At 44.8% G+C, this 21313-nt stretch overlaps 1 protein-coding gene across 1 annotated transcript; it reads left to right on the top strand.

The window, feature by feature from the left end:
* The first annotated feature begins 765 nt into the window (after positions 1-765).
* LOC121014149 (uncharacterized) lies at positions 766-21069 on the top strand. The gene is made up of 4 exons (XM_040450179.1): positions 766-897; positions 1105-1522; positions 12979-13088; positions 19425-21069. Exons 1-4 carry the CDS (start codon positions 766-768, stop codon positions 19587-19589), a joined length of 825 nt encoding a protein of 274 aa, XP_040306113.1. The 3' UTR covers positions 19590-21069.
* The last annotated feature ends 244 nt before the right edge of the window (positions 21070-21313 follow it).

The raw sequence follows: 21313 nt of genomic DNA, 5'->3' as shown, positions 1-21313 counted from the left end.
AAGCCAGACACAGAGGATACACTAAATACACGCCAGAGACCTCTCTGTCTAGCTCGGTTGCTGACCCCTGTCGTTGAAGGATTTTTTTACTGCAATACCCAGTGTTCGTTGTCTCGCTACTTGGAAGAATGACGAGGTGGGCACCAAATGAGCAGCAGGCACAAGTTTATTAGAGTATAAGATCAGAAAGGAAGAATAGTATGAAAGCTCTCTTTACAGAGAGAGGGCATTCGAAAGTGAATGCTTGAGGACTGCAGGCGAGGGTCCTAGTTTCATAAGGTTCTGGTCATGTCCCCTTCCCTTCCCCCTTTTTCCTTCTCAGGTCCTACCCTTACTGACTGGGTAGCTCTCGGTACTGGGTTGTCCATTCCTGATTGGCTCGTTTGAGGGGGGGAGGGGGCATCTGTGGCCGTCCATTCCCGATTGGCTCATTCTCATCGTGAGGAACGTTCCTTGTGGGTCATACGTTTTAAGGTCTACTTGTTTTCAGTTAGGTCTTTCATCAAATTCCTGAGGGAACGTGAGGGGGAGTAGGTGGTGTCTGTTACATTCTTAAGGGGAACCTGACGCCGGAGGGGGTTTGCTGTGGTCAGACCCTCCCAGCATTGTTCCAAACTATGTGTTTTTCCCCACCCAGGGACCTCAGGTCTGTCCTTTCCCTCTCTGCCTACTGAATCGTATCAGTCCTATCAGACTGTCACCACAGTGACGGGAAGCCCACCGTGGACAAGGCAAACCATCCCCCTTAGACATAGGCCCGTTTGCATGGCGATCGAGTACGCACTCCGGAGCCAGACCGTCTGGGTTACCGTCCTGGCCTTGCCCGTCGCCGGTGGCATAAGCCTGTGCAAGTTCCTAACCTCGCTGAGGAGCATTTCACTCATCTGTAAATGGGGGGTAATGATGCTGGCCACCGCATAGGGTTATACAAGCGACGCCGGTGAAGTGCTGCAGAACCGTGCCCAGGCTGCCGTGAGTGCATGCCGTGTAGGTGTTTCCTTCTTTATATGGATAGTGTCAGCTGCTGTTGTCATCTGAACAGAAGAAAGACATTTCCCTTGCCGTCACAAAGGGGCAGAAGGGACATAGAGATGATAGCCTCAGCCTGTATTTACCTATTGCAATAGTGTCCCCTCTGTCACGTTGGCTGACTGTGACCAGCTCTTTTCTGGGTCAGGATGCATAAACCCGTCACCTGTGTGTTGGCCAGAGGAAGGAAGGTGCAGGACCAGCGGAAGGTGGGCTCCTCTACACACAGGACCTCTCCCTCCCGGTTCCACCCACCCCCCGTGGCAGAGCTGCTCCCAGCAGGACCCCAGCTTTCTCCTGCTGCCTCATCACAAAACACACTCAGCTTCACACAGTAGCGCAGATTGGAGTAACGTGTGCCATATTGGGACTCTTGTAACAGCTAGAAGTCCTGCGAAGAAACCGCTCACTGTTTCCTCACCTGGCTCCAACCCCAGGAGATCAGCTCTGGTTTGTGTCAGTGGCAGGAAGTGGACAAGGTACAGTCTAGATGGTAACTCACGACCCCCACCCCCACCCCTGAACCCAGGAAACTTCTGCTTGCTTCTTCCGGCCCCCAGGGCAGTTAGTGTGACAGGGAACAAAATATCAGCTGGTTGCCTGGGAAGGGATTGTGGCAGCACGGTCCCCATGTGAGTCCCCAGCTCTTGTGGCCTCATGGAGGTAATGGCAGTAGGACCAGTAATCTCGAAGCAACAGAAACTGAACAGCCAAACTGCAGAGCTAACATCTATTGAGCACTTGCTAAGTGCCCAGCACTCACTGAGGGCTTCCCAAGTTTAGTCATCCCAGTGCCCCTAGGGAGTGGCTTCAGCTCGTACTCCTATCCTTACAGATGAGAGAACTGAGGCTTTTCAAGGTCAAGGAACCTGTCCGAGGCTTGTGGCCAGCTGGGAAGTGGCAGAGCCAAGATGTACACCCTGATCTATCTGACTGCAAACCCCATATTCCCAGTGGCCTACTGGTTCCCTGCTAAGTGACATTCGCCTCCATGGTGAGGCTTTGAGCCTGCCAGCTACAGCTTCAAAAGTCTGCTCTACAGATTGTCCACCTCTCAGCTCTAGAGCTACTTTTGAAGCCTGTGCTCATTCATTATTTTACTCAACAAATAGTTATGAGCACCTGCCGTGTGCCAAAACCATACCACATGCTTTAGGTACAGTGGTGAAGAGGACAGACATATCTCTTTTCATGTCAGGTTTGCATTCTCTATGAGAGATAGTCAGGAGACAGAATCACATAAGAAGCAAAGATGCAAAACCATCTCAGGAAGCAAAGAGTCCTAGGAAGGACACAAAACAGGGCAATGAGGTAGGAACTAGTTAAGGGAATATTTCTTACGAAATAACCTTTGGTTCAAGACTGAACAAAACAGGGAAAGGAGTGAATAAAGACCTCATAGAAGAACAGCCAAAGAGAGAAGCTGGTGCAAAGGTCCTGAGGTAGCAATGGGCTGGTGCATACAGTGAACAGCAAAAAGAAGGCCAGTGCAGCTAGAAGAGTAAGTGAGGAGAAGATACACTAGAGATAAGTTGGGAAAGTGAAAGCAAGAACCAGATTAGGAAAGACCTCCAGGTCATTGAAAAGACACTTGTGTTCTATAAATAGTATGGCAAGTGGCTTCTGGGTAGCCCAGTCGGTTAAGCATCTGACTCTTGATTTCAGCTTAGGTCATGATCTCGTGGTTGTGAGATCGAGCTCCATGTCAGGCTCTGTGCTGGGAGCCTGCTTGAAGATTCTCTTCCTGCCTCTCCCCTGCTCAGGTTCTCTCTCTCTCTCTCTCTCTCTCTCTCTCTCTCCCCGTCTCTCTGTCTCTCTCAAAGGAATAAAACAGAGTATAAATAGCATGGTGAAAAGCCACTGGAGGATTTTCAGCTGGAGAGCGATATGACCTGATCTGAATGTGTGGGAATGAACTGTAGAGGGTCAAAGGGAAGACCCAGCAGAAGGGTTTGATCCAGCCCCTACTTGATTGCCTGTAAATATGTGAAGAATGCAGTCATAATCTTCCCAAATCTCTCCTTCTCTACCAAATATTTTCACTTCCTTCACCTGTTTCTCCTGTGGCAAGGTTTTGAAGTTCTCCCCATCCTGCTTTGGACCCACTGACTTCTTGAAACTCCTTCCCAGACCATGTTCTAGTTCTGTGGTTCCTCCTCTTCTCCAAATCTGCTCCACCCCATACCCCAGTGGTCCATTCTCCTGTGTAAAGCAATTAGCCCTATTTCCTTACCCCTCCTGAGAATATTAGCAACGGGCTGGTTACCGCAGCACCAGGGTGGGCAGAGGGGAGAAGCTGAGCCACGGTGCGGTTGCAGTAAGGAGCCCAGCAGACCCTGCCTAGAGCTCTAAGCTGGGATGACCTTTCAGAGTTGTCCTGGGTTGGGGGCAAGAGGGCCAGCAATTACATCCCCAGGTCTACCCATCATTAGCTATAGGCTGCCCTGGAAAGGGGCATGACACAGGATAGGTGGCTCTCTTCTGCCAGGGTAACAGTGCCAGGGGCTGGAGAACAAGTTTTTTGTCCTCAGGGAAGAACCGGGTGGCATATCCCAGCATCCACTAGAATAAGCAAAGAAGACCAGGACTGGAGGCAGGGGCTGTCCCTGCATCGCTCAGCTTCCCTCTCCTCTGCGTGTTACCACTTTCAGACATCCGTCCCCTTACAGTAGCGCGTATGACCACAGGCATTTCCAGACCCATGTTCTATAGCTGAGCTCTTCCCCCTTGTTCCAGCAAAAATTGGTGTGGAATTCTTACTGGCCCAGATAGGTGACCATTCCTCAGCTGATGATTGTCGTTAGAGCGAGAACGCTGGATCTGCTCTGATTTATAAAAGATGTTACGAATGTTAGTAACTACCTGTTAGACAGATTCAGTGAAATCATGAGTAAAAGCACAGGGCCTGGAAATTAGGAAATCCTCAATCTACATCTGCTGCTGCTGCTGTTAGAATTTAAATAGGCATCAAGGGTTGGTAGCCAGGATGGAACATTCTAGGGCCAGGGGAACATGAAATAGCCTGAGAAAGCTGAAGATGAATCTGAAGGACAGTGAGCAAGCCAGATTGACATGGTGGAGTGTGTCAATGAGAGACCAATGGCCAGCAAGCCCGGAGAGCAGTTTGCCTGAGACTACAGAGGGTTTGAACAAGAGGAGAAGGAGTTGGAATGTTGTCCTGTAGACCATTGCCACTGTGGGTGGCAGTGACTTTGCTCTGCAAAGTCACCTGTCCACCCATAACAAATACAGAAACTGAGCACAAAAAGCCATAGCAATTTGACAGAATAAATTTATGTCTATTGAATCTGATAATAAATATTTGGGATGTATATTTTACATCTTTTTTATTTCATTTTTCTGGAAATTAACTTCTAGGGTATTTTATGAAAACAATGACCCATGATGGACTGGAAATGTTTTTTAAAACTGGTCCTTCACCCCAGATAGTTTGAGAAGCAACACTGAGGCCGGCAGAGGGCCATCAAAGTTTTATGATGAGTAACATGTGCAGGATACTACTTTTCCTAGTCGTAACACATAGGGTAGATTGAAGTGGAGAGAAAATGGAGCAAGAAACGACAAGCAGGAGGCTCCTGTGACCGTCTGGGTTAGAGTCTGTACCGGCCAGTGGCAGCAGAGACCTTGGGGAGGAAGGAATCAGGGCGGGGACTCCTTCTCTACCAGGGTCTTGACTGCATGGAGCCTTTATGTGCAAGGAGAATTATAATCTTCGTAGGTACTGACCTACCTAGAGGCCCCCACACTCCAGACACCATGTGGAGTAAACCTGGGACTCCGAGCAGGACCTTTGGACAAGATGACATTGCCACCTGTCTGATCACACAGACCCGCAACCTCAGTGGAGTCTTGACCCTGCTGTATTCCTGGGCCCCACACCCAATCAGGCCACATTTGTTCTGCTTCTGAAACAGCTCTCCCATCCCCCTACTTCTCTCCAGTCTCCTTTCTGTCATCGTCCATCTCTGCCCTTAATGCTTTATCTCCCCTGAAGGCGCTCAAATCTTGTCACTCCCTCACTCCAGAATCTCTCATGGCCCCCCACTGTCTGGGAAAAACAAACCCAGCTCTTGAGCAGGACGTGTAAGACCACCACTGCATGTCACCAAACCCCACAATTCCTTCCAGTGAACTCCCTTTTCTCCCTCTCCCAGTGTTCCAGCTGCTGCAGAACAGCTTCCTGCCCTTTCCCCCTTCCTCCCACATCTCACTCGGCGGCAATGAATTTGTACCTACTACATTGAACCAACTCCAAGGCCACTCCCCGAACCAAAGGATGCATAGGGAAATTTGACCATTTCATGGTCTGCCGGGGTGCTCACCTGAGACCTGGCTTCTGTGTGACGGCTTCATCATTTTAGCTAATGAGAAGAAAGGTCACAAAGGAGGCATAAGGAAGCTGCCTTGGCTGGGTTTCTTGCTGATGTCCTAGCTGCCTGTCATCTAGTTTAATCCCTTCTTGAAAAGGAGGGGATCAGGGCAGAGCCTCCTTTTTTACCAGGATTTTGGCTACGTAAGAGTTTCAACATATAAGGAGAATTATGATGAATTGGGTACGTAGGTGCTGATCTACTCAGGAGGTTCCCACAATGTAATGAGGTGTTTAACCCGATTTATAGCAGAAGTTTAGACAGGTTTACTGTGGTGTCTAATGCCATGGAGTAGTAAGTAGCAGAGTGGGGATTCGAACCCAAACACTATACATGTTGCTTCTTTATCATCAGATGAGACTGAGAAAGGAAACACCCAGATTCCAGGACCAGCTCTGCCAGAAACCAGCTCACCTTAGGAATGTCACTTAGTATCTTTCATCAGAGTGGGGATTTGAGCCCAAGCACTAAGCATATTGCTTCTTTATCATCAGATGAGACTGAGAAAGTGAACACCCGGATTCCAGGACCGGCTCATCTAGAAACCAACTCACTTTAGGAATGTCACTTAATTTCTTTGAAAAATAAGGAGGTAGAACTACATGTTTTTTGCCAGATTCCTTCCTTCTCTTACATTCTTTGACCCTGTGTAGTAATAATAGCTGCTATTTGTTGAGTATTGTTAGCATGAGCCTAGCATCATGCTAAGTGTGCTTTCAAACCAATTATCTCATTTGATCCCACAAGGCCTTGTGACTAAGTGCAGCTGTGATTGCCCTTTGACAAAGGAGGAGATTGTGGTTTGGAGAAGTCAAGTCGCTCTCCCAAGGTCACACAGTTAATAAGCAGGGGAACCAGGTTCTAACTCAGATGGGCTCACTCCAGAGCCCATGCCCAGCCTGTCTGGCTCCCAGACTCTCCAAATCCAGGTCTCCTGTGAGGCTTGGCTCTCTCCAGCCTCAAGGCTGGACCACCCGCTGCCTCCTCACTGAAACCGTCCACCCACCTCCACCAGCTCACTAGTCGTTGGTAATTTCCTTCCACCAGACCGGTCTCCAGAGGCCCAGCCCCTGTGCTGGGTCAGCTACCCTCTTGTGGTCCCTCCTGCTGCCTGGATCTCCTCCATTATTTTCTTCCTACTTTGCTCTTTCCCTTCTGCCCTCCACACTGGGCTATAAGCTCCAGGGACGGCAGGAACTGCCTTTGCTTCTCCAGGGCATGGAACAACACACTGTACCGTGAAAGAAAATGTGTTCACTTAAGAGCAGGACTTGCTGAGGAGATAGCAAAACTGAATGCTGCTTCCCCTCAACTGGTTCTCACCGGCTGATGTGACCCTAGAAGCTAGGCCCATAATGGCAGTCACTGAAGACTCCTTTGTGACCAAAGAACAATAGGACTTTTTCTAAACCATCCTATCCAGGGTACTATTGTCAATCTTTAATTAGCATAGCCACCTTGAAACTGGTTTTTCCTTTCTTTTTTTTTTTTTTTAAAGGAGAGGATGATTTTTGTTTTAATTTTTTTTTAATGTTTTTATTTATTTTTGAAGGGGAGAGAGACAGAGCATCAGCAGGAGCGGAGCAGAGAGAGAGGGAGACATAGAATTTGAAGGAGGCTGCAGGCTCTAAGCTGTCAGCACAGAGCCCAACTCGGGGCTGGAACTCATGAACTGTGAGATCATGAACTGAGCCGAAGTCAGACGCTTAACTGACTGAGCCACCAGGTGCCCCTGATTCTTTTTTTTTTTTTTTAAAGCTTATTTATTTATTTTGAGAGAGAGAGAAAATGAGTAGGGGAAGGGCAAAGAGAGAGGGTGACAAAGAATCCCAAGCAGGCTCTGGCACAGACCTGGGTGCGGGGCTCGATCTCACAAACCGTGGGATCATGACCTGACCCGAAACCGAGAGTTGGACACTTAACTGACTGAGCCACCCAGGTGCCCCTGTTTTTCCTAATTCTTTTTTTAAAATTTTTTAACGTTTTTTATTTATTTTTGAGACACAGAGAGACAGAGCGTGAACGGGGGAAGGGCAGAGAGAGAGGGAGACACAGAATCGGAAGCAGGCTCCAGGCTCTGAGCCATCAGCCCAGAGCCCGACGCGGGGCTCGAACTCACGGACCGCGAGATCGTGACCTGAGCTGAAGTCGGACGCTTAACCGCCTGAGCCACCCAGGCGCCCCTGTTTTTCCTAATTCTTAAAACACAAACCCCAAGTTTCCTCCTCCCAGAAATCATGTCAATGAATTTCTTCACTGGTGTATTCCCTTGCCTGGCAAGTAAAAAACTCAGCATTATTATGACTTATGGTTATGATTAATCATTCTATTTATGAATGGCTCTGATAACTCTGCTTTAGTCTTTGGCAGCATGTAGTAGGTTCAGCAAAGTTTTGTTGAGCATCATAAACACAAACAGCCACTGCCTTGGGTGAGGGGTAATATCTCCATGGATGCCTGAAGCACCGGGGGGCATCCCGGCGAGAATCTCTTCTCCCCAAGACAACTGGGGAAACATTCACAGAGCGAGTGAACTCAGGTTTGCTCGTCATCTTTTATTTTTTCCTAATCCAGTTCTTTGTTCCAGCCTTCCTTTTCCAGCGTAGATCCCAAAAGGCATCAATTCAGCGTCCTTCTTGGCAATATGCTCAACACCTTACCTTCCTGTCTTCCATCACCTCCCCCTAGATACGCTCAACCATCTGCTCTCCCCACTGGGCACTGCTGGAGGTCACACCAACTGGATACCTGGAGTTCACCATAAATTCATAAGGCGACACTTTTCTCTCAACACTGTTGGACATGTCTCCACCCAGTTCACTCACCTATTCTAAAACTTCCAGCCACTCACCTCGTCCTTCACTGATTTACTAAAAGCCTCAGCTAGAAATCTAACTATATCTGCCCCAACCAATTCTTTAACTTCTCCTGCCTCAGCTAGAAATCTAACTACATCTTCTGCAACCAGTTCTCCTTCCCTCTTTGTAAAGCCACTTCTACATCTGAGTTTTGGAGCCCATCCACTGACCTTCTCAGTAAACTCTGCCCCACCTCCCCTTTCTCCTTCTTGCATATTCACCTACCTCCTCTCAGATGGATCCATCTCATTATCAGTTAAATATGTTCAAATCCTTCACATCTTAAAAGGAAACCAAAATCCTTCTCTCTCTCTCTCTCTCTCTCTCTCTCTCTCTCTTTCTCTCTCTTTTTCTTTAGTAATCTCTACATCCAGCATGGAGCTCAAACTCACAACCCAAGATCAAGAGTCATATGTTCTATGGACTGAACCAGCCAGGCACGCTTCACAATCCTTCTCTTAACCCCCTTACTCCTCTCCAGCTACAGTTGCACGGTCAAATCTCTTGAGAAAATGGAAAAAAGGTTACTTTCACTTCTATTCGCCCATTGAAAGAACTCTTGCCAGGGTCATGTCACTGATGACTTCCATGTTACTAAACTTAACAGATAATTTTCAGTTCTCCTCTTGACTTCTTAGGAACACATACCCAACATACACCCTTTTTCTTGCAACTTTCGGAGTTTGTCACACCCTCCCCTGCTTTTCCTGTTACCTCTCGAGTTCTTCATGGACCCTCTCAGTGGGTGGTCTCCCAAGGCTAGCTCATGATCTTAATTACCATCTGTTTTTTTATGGCTTCTAAATCCAGTCTCCATCTTACATCTCCCCTTAGAGCTCCAGATCCATATATCCAATTTCTCCCCTGTTTTGCTAAGCCTATATCTTAGAGCTGTGTTAAGATCACAACAAAATTGACAGGAAGGTATAGAAATTTCCCATATACCCTATTCCCCACACGTGCATAGCCTATCCCATTATCAGCATCACTCACCAGAACAGTACATTTGTTACCAAGGATGTACCTACATATACACATCATAATCACTCAAAGTCCTTAGTTTACCTTAGGGTTCATTTTTGGTATTGTACATCTCATGGTTTGGACAAATGAATAATGACATATATCCATCATTACAGTATCACATAGAGAATTATCACTGCCCTAAAAATCCTCTGTGTTCTGCCTATTCATCCCTCCCCCCAACAATTGATCCCTGATAGCAACCGATCTCTTTTACTGTCTCCACAGTTTTGCCTTTTCCAGAATGCCATATAATTGGAGTCATATGTATGTAGCCATATCAGATTGGCTTCTTTACTTAGTAATATTCATCTAAGCTTCCTCCATTTCTTTTCATGGCTTGATAGCTCTTTTCTTTTTAGTGCCAAATAATATTGCATTGTCAGGAAGTAGCACAGTTTATTTATCCATTCACCTACTAAAGGACACGTTGATTGCTTCCAAGTTTTGGCAATTATGAATAAAGTTGCCATAAATGTCCTTGTGCAGATTTTTGGGTGGACCTAAGTTTTCAACTCCTTTGAATAAATACCAAGGAGTGTAAATGCTAAATTACAGGGTAAGAGTATGTATAGTTTTGTGAGAAATCACCAAACTGCCCTCCAAAGTGGCTGTGCCATTTTGCATTCCCACTAGCTACACATGAGAGTTCCTATGGTTTCACATCTTGTCAGCATTTGGTGTCATCAGCTCCAACTGCGTCTTGACTTCCCTACCTAGATGCCTACCTTGATCAAACCCAAGACTGTACTCATGGTCTTCCCACCCCCTCCACACCAAACCAGATCTTCAGCCCAATATTTTATCTCTTGGATGATGACATGACCAACAAACAGAAACCTAAGTTTCTTCTTTGATACCCTCCTCCCTCATTCTCCATATTCAATCCACCCTCAATTTTCTTATTCATTTTATCTTCATCATGCCTTTTGGATTGGTCCAGTTCTCTTCAGCTTCTCTGGTGCCAGTCCAGCCCAAGCTACCATCTTTCATACAGGCTATGGCAAAAACCCCTAACTGGTCTTCTTCTATCTACCCTATTCCCTGTGTGGCATCCAAAGTGATGTTTCCAAAACCTTGAAATGATCATGAAACTGCCTTGTACCTAGTGGGAGCTTAGTAAATCTTGGTAGGACTGAACTGAATTGAATTGATGCTCCATACTATTAATCAGAGTGCCATACCAACTCCACTCTGAAATATGTCTTGGGCTGTCATTTACTGAGCAGAGAACTATGTGCTCATTATTATGCTGAGTGATTTTCGTGTGTTACCCGATTTAATCCTGAAGACATTATGAGATGGATATTATTTTATTTAATTTTTATAAATGAAGGGGCTGCATCAGTTCAGATCTCTATGGAGAAAGATGGCACACTCAACTCAGGGTGATTTCAGAAGAATTACATAAAGGGAGTCTTGACAAGGCTTTGTGCAGGGGAAAAGTAAGACACAAGAGAGGATGCAATACTCTAGGGCAAGTAAGGACTGGAAGGACTTCATTACTATTCCTAGGCCTGAAGGTTACCAGGACCTCCTTACCACAAAGAGGGCAGGGTGGAGGAGGCTGCCAGTCAGGAGCTGAGACCAGGGGTGGAAGGATGACAGTGACCCTGAAGGAACATGAATAAAATGCCCCAACATTACTTTCCTCCCTCTCTCTGTGACACTACATTGGCTGAACCCAACTGGAAGCCAGAGAGCAAGGGAATCCTTGATGCTGTATTATAGTTCAGCTTCCCAAGGCCTATAGCATCTGGGGAAGGATGGAGAATAGAGCTGGAGATGCAAAACTAGAAACATGCAGCACGAGTCCCAAGAGCACAGCCCTCAGAGACAGAGCTCTCTTCCCCCTAAGGTCTAGGCTACCCACCTCCAGAGCCCTCAGAAAACATAGACTCGTTGTGCACGTAACCACCTTCTTGGAATGGAGATCAGAGAAGTTGAGTTCTTCTGCCAGCCAAGTAATGACGAGTTGATATTCTGAGACTGAATCATTAACTGGGACAGCATGGGCGGTGGTCCAGGAGATATAGGAAGTACAGAGAGGACATATCAGGGTGGTCACCAATCCAGCAATTTCCCAGTATCCATGTCTAGGGGGATCCAGAGGAAGGGAGGAAAGAAGAGTCTATCCTGACCTTATTCATCCACAGGGTGGAGGGAATATGAAATCCAGCCACTTTTATGACTCATGCTATGGATCCAATCCTATACTTTAAAACAGGTCATTTGAGAACTCATCTAATGTCCATTTTGCCCTGATTTAAATCTGGCCACTGTGGTTCTTATGACACATCCCATATCCTTAGACTTCCCCAGTGGCTCACTCTCCAAAATGAGGATCAGAGAACATGGGGACATCCCACACTTGCATAATTCTAATGACCATCTGCAAAGGAAGTTCAGTGAGCTGTTACTATCTATTATGAGCATTCTTTCCAACATCTTCCTCTTTCTATTTTCAACGGAAACTTTTTTTTCAGAACATTATTTATTTATTTTGAGAGAGAGAGAGAGAGAGAGCGAGCGAGCATGGGAGAGGGACAAAGAGAGAAGTGAGAGAAAGAATCCCAAGCAGGCCCCACACTGTCAGCACAGAGCCCAATGCGGGGCTTGAACCCATGAACCGTGGGTCATGAAACCAGGAGTCAGATGCTTAACTGCCTGAGCCACCCAGGCTCCCCTCCACAGAAGCTTTTAAGACTAGTAGACATCAACCAGCTGAAGGAGAAATACAAAAGTTATTAACCAAGAGGCACCAATTCTGGCAAACTTGGCTCAGTGCTGACAATTGCTCCTTCTACTTCCTTAATAATTGAATACAACTCCTGCTGGCCATACATTTTGTTGTTGTTGTTGTTATGGTGCCACAGGCTGCTTGAAAGTTTTACTTCCTTGTCCAGTTTGCATAAATTTGTCATCAATAAATTTTTGTTCTCAACATAGCCCCTCCTCCCACCATAGCAAATTATTGGATGCATTTTTTACATGGCTATGTTGAAGAAACGTATTTTCAGACAATATGAAAATGTCAAAATTCATCATAGCTTTTATGCTACTCAATAGACAACTTGAACTTGTTGAAGCTTGACCACATGTTGACATCCAGACCAAAATATGAGGACAATAGCACTAAAGAGGACTGTAGTGGGTTGAATGGTGGCTCCCTCCAAAAGATATGTCCACCCAGAACCTCTGAATGTGGCCTTATTTGGAAAAAGGTTCTCTGTAGATGTATTTAAGGATGTTGAGATGAGTTCACCCAGGATTACCCAGGTGGGCCCTAATGCAAGGACAAGTGCCCCTTCAGGAGAAAGGCGGAAAGAGATTTGAGACATACAGAGAAGAAGGTGATATGAAGAGAGAGACAAAACCTGGAATGATGTGGCCACCAAACTGAGGAGCATGCAGAGCTGACTCCTTCCAGGAAAGGTTCTCCCCTGGAGCCATTAAAGGAACCGCAGCCCTGCTGACACCTTGATTTTCAGATTTAGTCTCCACAAATGTGAGGAAATACATTTCGGTCGGTACCTAGGCCATGGTACCTTGTGATGGCAGCTACAGAAACTAACACAGGGACTCTTCAAATCCCCTGATTGAATTCCTTTGTTACAGATGAGGAAAATAACAGCATTCACAAGTATGAAATGTTTCACATAACTGGTCATGTTCAGTCTCTCTAGCAGCTCCGCGAGGTGGCCATTCCTGCTCAAGAGGGAACTTAAGCCCAAAGAAGTTCAATGATTCATGCAAGAAGAAGTTAACTGGGCAACAGTCACAGCAGGTGGGTTCTTCCTGCAAAGCTGATACTTTTCCCACAGAACTTCCATGCCTGGGGTTCAGAGATGTGCAGCAACATGTCCATATTAACACAGGGGATGAGAAATTGTCTAGAACACAGATCTTTTTTTTTTTTTTTTTTCTCCCCACGGCTGCTGTAGGGGGTCTACCCGTATGACAGTTGCATCTTAAGGTCAAAACTGTTGAACAGCAAGTTAATTTGATTAAATGGGATGACTTCAAAGCTCATTGCTTAGATCCTGGGGCTAAATAAAAATTGATGCCTCCAAACGCAGGGGTAGTAAGCCACCAGTTATTTGAATGGGTGGTACAGGCTGTTCATTTGTTCATGAAATATGCTTTAAGATTCTCCAAACACTCATAAAATCAACATAATCAACAGCTCCCCAAGGCCAAGCTGGTTTGGGCGACCCTCCCTTCTGGTTTATCTCATAAAATGCTTTATTTACGTGCTACAAGGGCCCCACTTCAAAGTCTCAGTGGTTCCAATGGTAATGAGTGAATAATCCAGTTGAGCAAGTAATCAAAGAACAATAACAATTGTTCTAACCATAAAGCCCCCAGTTTGCAATTACTTAGCAGTTTAAATTCACTTCATTTAGAAAATTTTGCCTCTGAGGCAGGCTGAGACTCTCATTCAGAGGCCAATTAGATTAAATTAGGAGTGACACGTTAGCTGGGGAGACTTAATTCATTTTGGGTTATTTGTAGCTTTAATTATAATCCAGACACAGCCAGAGCCACATTTTGGAACATTTTCTTGCCTCTGTGGGTGCTGGAAGTGATTGGATCCCTGGGAGAGATGTTCCAGGTGGCATGTGGCCAGCCAAGTGACCGAAGGCTGCTTTGTCATCAGACTCTGCTCTAGACCTATTCTCCCAGCTGCTGTTGAAGACTCATAGGAAGTGAGCTTGTCTACAAGATCTTCCTTTTTAAAAAGTAGCTTTATTAAAATATAATTAACAAAACAAACACATTTAAAATACACAATTTGATAAGTTTGACACATGTATATACCTGTTTAATTATTCTCACAATCAAACTAAATAAACATATCCGTTGCTCTCCTAAATTGCCCCATATCCCTTTGTAATCTCTCCCACCTTGACCCCACACACTCAGGCAAACACTGGTCTGTTTTTTGTCACGATAATTTGTATTTTCCAGGATTTCACATAAACAGAATCATACGATAGGTACTCTTGTTCTTTCACACAGCATGATTACTTTGACATTTGCCTAAGTTGTTTCCAGTATCAATAATTGATCCTTTTTTATTGTTCCATAGCATTCCATTGAATTGATATACCACAGACTGTCTCTCTATTCAGATGTTGAGAAATGTGGGCTGTTTCCAGGTTGGGGTTGTTACAGACAAAGATGCTACACAATTTATGTGCATATGTTTTCATTTCTCTCAGCAAAATACATAGGAATAGAATGGCTGTATCATATGATAGCTATATGGTTTCTTTTCCAGAAGCCACCAAACTGTTTTCCAAGCCATTGTACCATTTTACATTGCCATCAGCATTGTATGGAAAGTTCCAGTTGATCTGCATTCTCACCAGCACTTGCTATAGTTAATCATTTCAATTTTGCTTCTTCTTTTTTTTTTTTTTTCTTTTGAGAGAGAAGGGGGGAGGGGCAAGAAGAGAGAGAGAGAGAGAGAGAGAGAGAGAAGCTTAAGCAGGCTTCACGCTCAGCACAGAGCCCGACGCAGGGCTTGATCCCACAATCCTGGGGTCACAACCTGAGGCAAAATCAAGAGTCAGATGTTCAACTGGCTGAGCCATCAGGGCGCCCCTCAATTGTAGTCATTTTAATAGTGGTATCTCATTGTAATTTTAACTTGCATTTCAATTATGATAATGATATTGAATATCTATCTTTTCATATGCTTATTTGTCAACATGTGTCTTCCTCTCCCAAGTGTCTGCTCAAATCTCTTGCTCATTTTTAAAATTTAGCTGTGTTCTTACTGAATTTTGAAAGTTCTTTACATATTATGCATACAAGTGTTTTTCTCAAATATATGATTTGCAAATATTTTCTCCCAGACCGTGGTTTGTCTTTCCATTCTCTTAACAGTATCTTTTGAAGGGTTGAAGTTTTTAATTTTGGTGAAGTTCTGTTGACCAAGTTTGGTTTTTTTGTTTGTTTGTTTTGTTTTTTATGGATTGTGTTTTGGTGTCCCATCTAAGAAAATCTTTGCCTAGCCTAAGCTTGCAAAATTGTCTCCTATGTTTTCTTCTACATGTTTTACAATTTCAGGTGTGCCTTTAGGCCTACTACATTTTGAGTTAATTTTTCTTTTTGGTGCAAGGTACAGATCCAAGTTGAAATTTTGGCATGTGGAAATCCAGTGGGTTGGTACCTTCCCTTCTCCACTGAACTGCCTTTGCAACTTTGTGAGAAAAAAGTTATCCGTATATATGTGCATCTCATTTCTGGAACATTCTATATTCTGTTCCATTGATCTGTTTGTCTGTCTTGTAGCAATACCATATGTTTTGAATATTGTATCATTAAAATAAGTCTCGAAGTCAGGTAGTGTTAGTCTTCCAACTTTGTTCTTCTCTTTAAAAGCTGTTTGGGCTATTCTAGGTCCTTGCAATTCCATATGAATTTTAGTTTATCAATTTCTACAAAATCCCACAAGAATTTTTTTTTTTTTTTTGAGAGACAGAGAGAGAGAGATAGCGTGAACAGGGAATGGGCAGAGAGAGAGAAGCAGGCTCCAGGCTCTGAGCTGTCAGCACAGAGCCTGATGTGGGGCTTGAACCCGTGAACCATGAGGTCATGACCTGAGCTGAAGTTGGATGCTTAACCAACTGAGCCACCCAGGCACCCCACAAGATCCCCCAAGAATTTTGATTGACATTTTGACCCACAATTACAGCAGCATGTGTCTTGATTTATCTAGCTATTCTTTCATTTCTGTCGGCAGTGTTTTGTAGTTTTCAGGTTACCTGATTTGTTCATCTTGTCATATTTAGTCCTATTTTATAATTTGATGTTATAATAAATAGCATGTTTTTTTGTTTTAATTCAACCTCTGATAGTTCATTGCTAGTATATGTAGAGGGAAAAACTGATATAATGCTGTGTCTGACCACCTGTTGTTTTGTCCAGCCTTTTCCAGGTATTTCCAGGTATATTCCCCGTTATTCTCTGTTATTCCCTGTTGGCTCAGAAGTCCTCTTTGAAAGTTCCTAATTAGAATTTGGATTCCTTTCTTCTTTTACATGGCTGTATCCCTTTCCATTCCTAGCACCTGACTGCCTTTTTATTATATCATAATTATTATCATTACCATTATGATTATTAAGCTTCAAACTGCATTGTAATTTCTCATTTGCTGTAATTACACCCCAGAACCAGAACAGATGTCAGGCAGTTGAGAAGGAACTTTTGCACCAGGGTAAAGGCTTGATTCTCCATTCTTTTAAATCTCCTGTTACTGAAAATTCCCATAGGGTAGTTTTCCTCAAATTCTGGTGTGCATCACCAATCATCAAAGGAGCATATTTTTAAAATATAGATTCCCAGCAGACCTTCTGCCCCATCCAAGGAAGCTGAATCCAGGAAATCTGTATTTTTAAGCCACTACACAGGAAAGTCTGTTATATACCAAAGTGTAGGTACCTCTGTTACAGCCAAGTCTTGTGAACCACCCGGTTCAGCCACTTGGAAAACCACTGAGCTGTAAAACTTGTCTCCTCGGTGTTCCTATTCTTCATTTTTTCTCTACTCAGGCTCTTTGGTTTCTCAGTTCTCTCTCTAGCAAAGCAGACTTCGGCAAATTATTTTCAAGTGTTGTTCTAAGGATATCATATTGGCATGCTTTCTCACACTTGCTTCCGAGAGAAGTTACACAGTCAACAGCCCCTCCTGCCTAGGAGGCCCTGTGACCCGGCCTCAGCCCAGTCCCCCACCAGCCACAGCTTACTGGTTCAGGGTAAAGTAAACTGGAAGAGTGGCTGGCGCTGGTCTCCTGCAAGGGCAGTGTCTAAGCTGGGCCGGAGCAAGTCCTGCATTCCCTGCCCAAATGTCCAGAATGGGTAAATCCATAGAGACAGAAATCAGATGGTGGTTGCCGGGGGCTGTGGGGAGAGGGGTGGGGTGTGGCTGCTTAGGGTTATGGGGTTTCTTTGGGGGCAATGACAATGTTTTGGAACTAGATGGAGGTGATGGTCACACAACATTATGATTGTACTAAACGCCACTGAATCGTTTACCTTTGAATAGTGAATTTCCACCGAAGAACAAAAGTCTGAGCAGTGGGTGCTGGGGTGGTGATGCGAGCACCCCAAAGCTTCCAGAGGTCATGTTCCTCAGGAGATCCTAGAGGATTCACCTTCTGTGTCAGGGATGGTGAGGGACACCAGGATCACTCAGAAGTTCTATGTGATCACCTCTGCAGGCAGGGCCGAGGGTAGGAGAGAAGGTCATGGAGCTTGGCTCTCTTAGAGCAGTGGGGCTTGCACCTTAGACTGGAAGCAGGAGGTCAAATGGCAGGGCCCCGGGTAGATGGGAAAGGGAAATTCTGTCTCCGTGCCTTCTTTTCCTTGGCCCGGATTTTGAAGAGTTAGGCTAGTTAACAACATCCCTGAATGATAAGGAAAATGGTTCCAGCCATGTGGGGGCAGCAGCCAGGTCCAGAGGCTTCCCTGTGAGGCAGTAGCTCCCAAATGTGGGTGTGTATCAGAATCTACTGGAAGCTTCAAAATATTATACCTACCCCAGGGCTTCACTCCCAGAGAAGTTTCATTTCAGAAGGTGGAGGAGAGGAAGGGCAGGTGGGAATCATATTTTCGAACATCGATCCAGGGGAATTTAAGGCATATTCCCTAGAAGAGAGCAACTGCTAGGAACCCTCGGGTGCCACTGAAGATGAGTAAAACACAGACCAGCATGAACAGAGTCCTGGGTGGTGGAGAGCAATGCAGAGCCACAGTAAAGGGTTTAGATTTTATCCCATTTGCAAAAGAAGACATTGGAGCATTACAACTGGGAAATGATAGGATCTGACTCACACTTCAAAAATTATTATCTCAGAGCAATTAAAATACCATGATACTAAAGGGTTGATCTTATCCACTTGTAGAAGAAAGGCAAATTGTAAGCTTTTAGGGTCATGCAGGGTAACTTCCCTTCATATCTCCGCTGTCTGCCGAGTTTTATCTAAAGCAAGTGTGAGTTGGTAATTCTAACATTTTACCAAGGAATTCGAAAAATATTGGCTTGGCAAAGACCTCAAGAGAACATGTGGTCCAACCTGCAGACTTCCAGGTAGGTCCAGACATAAATCATCTCAGAGAGATAAATACCCAAATCACATGCCAATGCTGATCCTGAGAACCAGCTTCCCATCTTCTCTGGTCTGACTAGGACACTCATCACCACTGATTAGAGGTTCGAAAATGTTCTCCTTGTTCTAAAGAAATTAAACAACAAGAAAAACAGGAAACTAAAAAAATGTGGGATACCTTTAGATGCTCAGAATCTGGTTTCTTCATATCCCCCTCAGACCACTGCAATCTACCATTTGACTTTTTCCATTGAATGCATTGATTCAATTCACATCCAGTCCTCAAATGTTGGTGGAGCACCCAGTAACTGCATGGTCCTCGGAGGACACAGGATGGTCACTGACACCTAAGACAGGTCCTAAAAAAGGCAAATTCGACCTCTTAAAAATCACATGAAAAGTGATATTTATAAGCATGGACACATGATCTCTGTATGTTAGTATGTGAAAATAGTAATGCAAATGTAAACAATATTGTAAATTTTAAAAAAGAGGGAAAGACTGGAATAATTTTCTTTTTAATATTTATTTGTTTTTGAGAGAGAGAGAGAGAGCACGAGCTGGGGAGGGGCAGAGAGAGGGGGACAGAGGATCCCAAGTGGGCTCCATCACTGACAGCAGCGAGCCTGATGCGGGGCTCGAACTCTCAAGCCACGAGATCATGACCTGAGCTGAAGACGGCCGCTCAACCGACTGAGCCACCCAGGTGCCCCTAGAATAATTTTCAAGTTACAAGCTTAAAAGAAAAACAATAATAAAATGTATGACTGTATGCGCAGCATTCTTCAGCTTGTGTTTTAAAAGCTGTATATAAGTGATTGGAAAATCATATCACAGGACTTCTTGTTTAAATCACTTGCTATTATAAGAAAAGGCAACATAATAAAGAGCAAAACAAAACAAAAAATAAAATAAGGCTGCTTGTGGTATGGCAGGAGGCAAAATGAAACACTGGAAAAAATCTGCCAAGATCCACATCATCCTGATGTTCTCCGTTGTTTTCAGATACCCTCCCAGCAGTTTTGCTGTCTCGGGCACATATCGACACACGCCGGTAATGGGAGCATATTAGAGCAGCAGTACTCTGAGGAATCCGTCCGGCTTTTAAATGTGGTTCCATTATGGCATTACGCGGCGCCTCCGAGTCCCATGGCCACGTACAGAGGATAGGAGACGTGACCCAAGGAACTCGGGCAAAATGACAAAGGAGACCAGTCAGGCTCTGTGGCAGCAGATAACATTTTCTTCTTCCAACAAACCACAGAGCCTTTTAAAAAACAAATAGAATAATGATGTGGGCGAGAAGTACCCCTCCCTGGGATCAGCAGATGGAGAGGAAGAAAGTAGAAAGCAGGTGAATTGCCAAAAAAAAAGGCAGGAAAGTGAAAAACATTAAAATTTCAGAGTTAATTATATACCACTGCTCAAGAAATGAGAGATAAGAAGCCAGAAAAATACTAATTTAGTGAAGGTTGAACAAACAATTCTTCTCCCAGAGGCAAAGAAAGGAAGGAGCAAGCATTTCTAAACTCTGGCGATTACACAGATGGCAGAAAGAATAAAGACGAAATTTCATTGACGACGCAAGCCCACATAATAAGGGAGAGTATTAGGAAGACAACGGCAGTCTGAAGTGTTTACAGTGTTGAGTGCAGCAACAGCTCAGCAAGCACGTAGAACGCATTATCTGAGTTGTGAAAAATTACCCTCAGAAATCATGGAAATTAATCCAGAAGTTAAACATTTATTAAAAACAAGATTAGAGATTACAGGAGAAAGGTCGAGTCTGAAGGGTCAACGAGAGCTGCCATTAGCTGGTTTCTGCACCGCCCGCCAAGTGGGTTGTGTTTGATTGGGAGCGCAAGGTCCAGATGGAAGTGGAGCTTCTGGGGGCCCCATCCTCTCGGGGGGCCACCAGTCTGTGCACGGGGAAATCGCCATTGGTGTCAGCCGTTCTTGCAAAAAGCGGATGATGCAACGAGAACTCCTGACCCCTGATCCCTCCGGGACGTTCGTAACCTGGGGAGGGAAGTCAGCCTCTGGGTGGCTTGAGTACTGGACAACATTCAAAATTGAACCCAGCCCCTTCCAGCACTAGGCTGCCAAGGTATTGACTCCAATGCCCAGGTGAATGAAGCACTTTGCTGTGGGTGGCAGAGTTTTGCCTCCCATCCTTTTTTGTCAAAAGCGTCAAGCAAACAGGAAAGATCATTTGAATAGACAAGGGAGAGTCCGTCTGACGTGTTTCTTAGCACAGCACTGGAAACGAGGGATGTTGCAGGAATGTGCACAGAGCCATTCTGTGGGTGCAGGTGAAGAAGAGGTTTTCTTGATGACTAATGAGTTTGTACCATACACCCCTCTGCGTGTGAGTTCTTTCCACGCCAAGAGTGAGATTCACCTAGTGTCAGGTCCTCTTGAAACTGCAAAAATGTGAATGGCCCAGAATCCTCAGGTAGTCAAGAGAGAAACAAAAAGGAAATTTTCCTGTCCTTCTACTTTGGTCTAATTTATTTTCTTGTGGGTATGCGTTACCGGCTCCTTCCCCCTAGAACTCCATGAATTTGGACATATATAAAAATTTTACATGACCCAAATTTTCATCAGGAAAAGAAATAAGATTCAAAAGAAAAAAAAAAATCCATCCCCTTAACACCCTTTAGTTACATTAGAATTTGCAGCCCACAGCCTGAACTTCTCAAAACTCCGTGAAACCCTATTCTCTCCAGCAGGTGCTATTTTGGGAGACAAAGTTGGAATGGTTATGAACTTGGGAGTCAAAAAGGTCTAGGTTTTCAAATGCTAGATTTGTCAGTTACCAGTTGTGTGACCATGAAGGTGTTCAATCTCAGTGTCATCAGTTGTAAAATGGGAACAATAACATCTACCCTATG

Source organism: Herpailurus yagouaroundi, unplaced genomic scaffold (genome assembly GCF_014898765.1).
Source record: "Herpailurus yagouaroundi ecotype Mexico unplaced genomic scaffold, PumYag 201, whole genome shotgun sequence".
NCBI lineage: Eukaryota > Metazoa > Chordata > Mammalia > Carnivora > Felidae > Herpailurus > Herpailurus yagouaroundi.
Note: the sequence above shows the minus strand (reverse complement) of the source record. Positions and strands in the feature narration are given on the sequence as shown.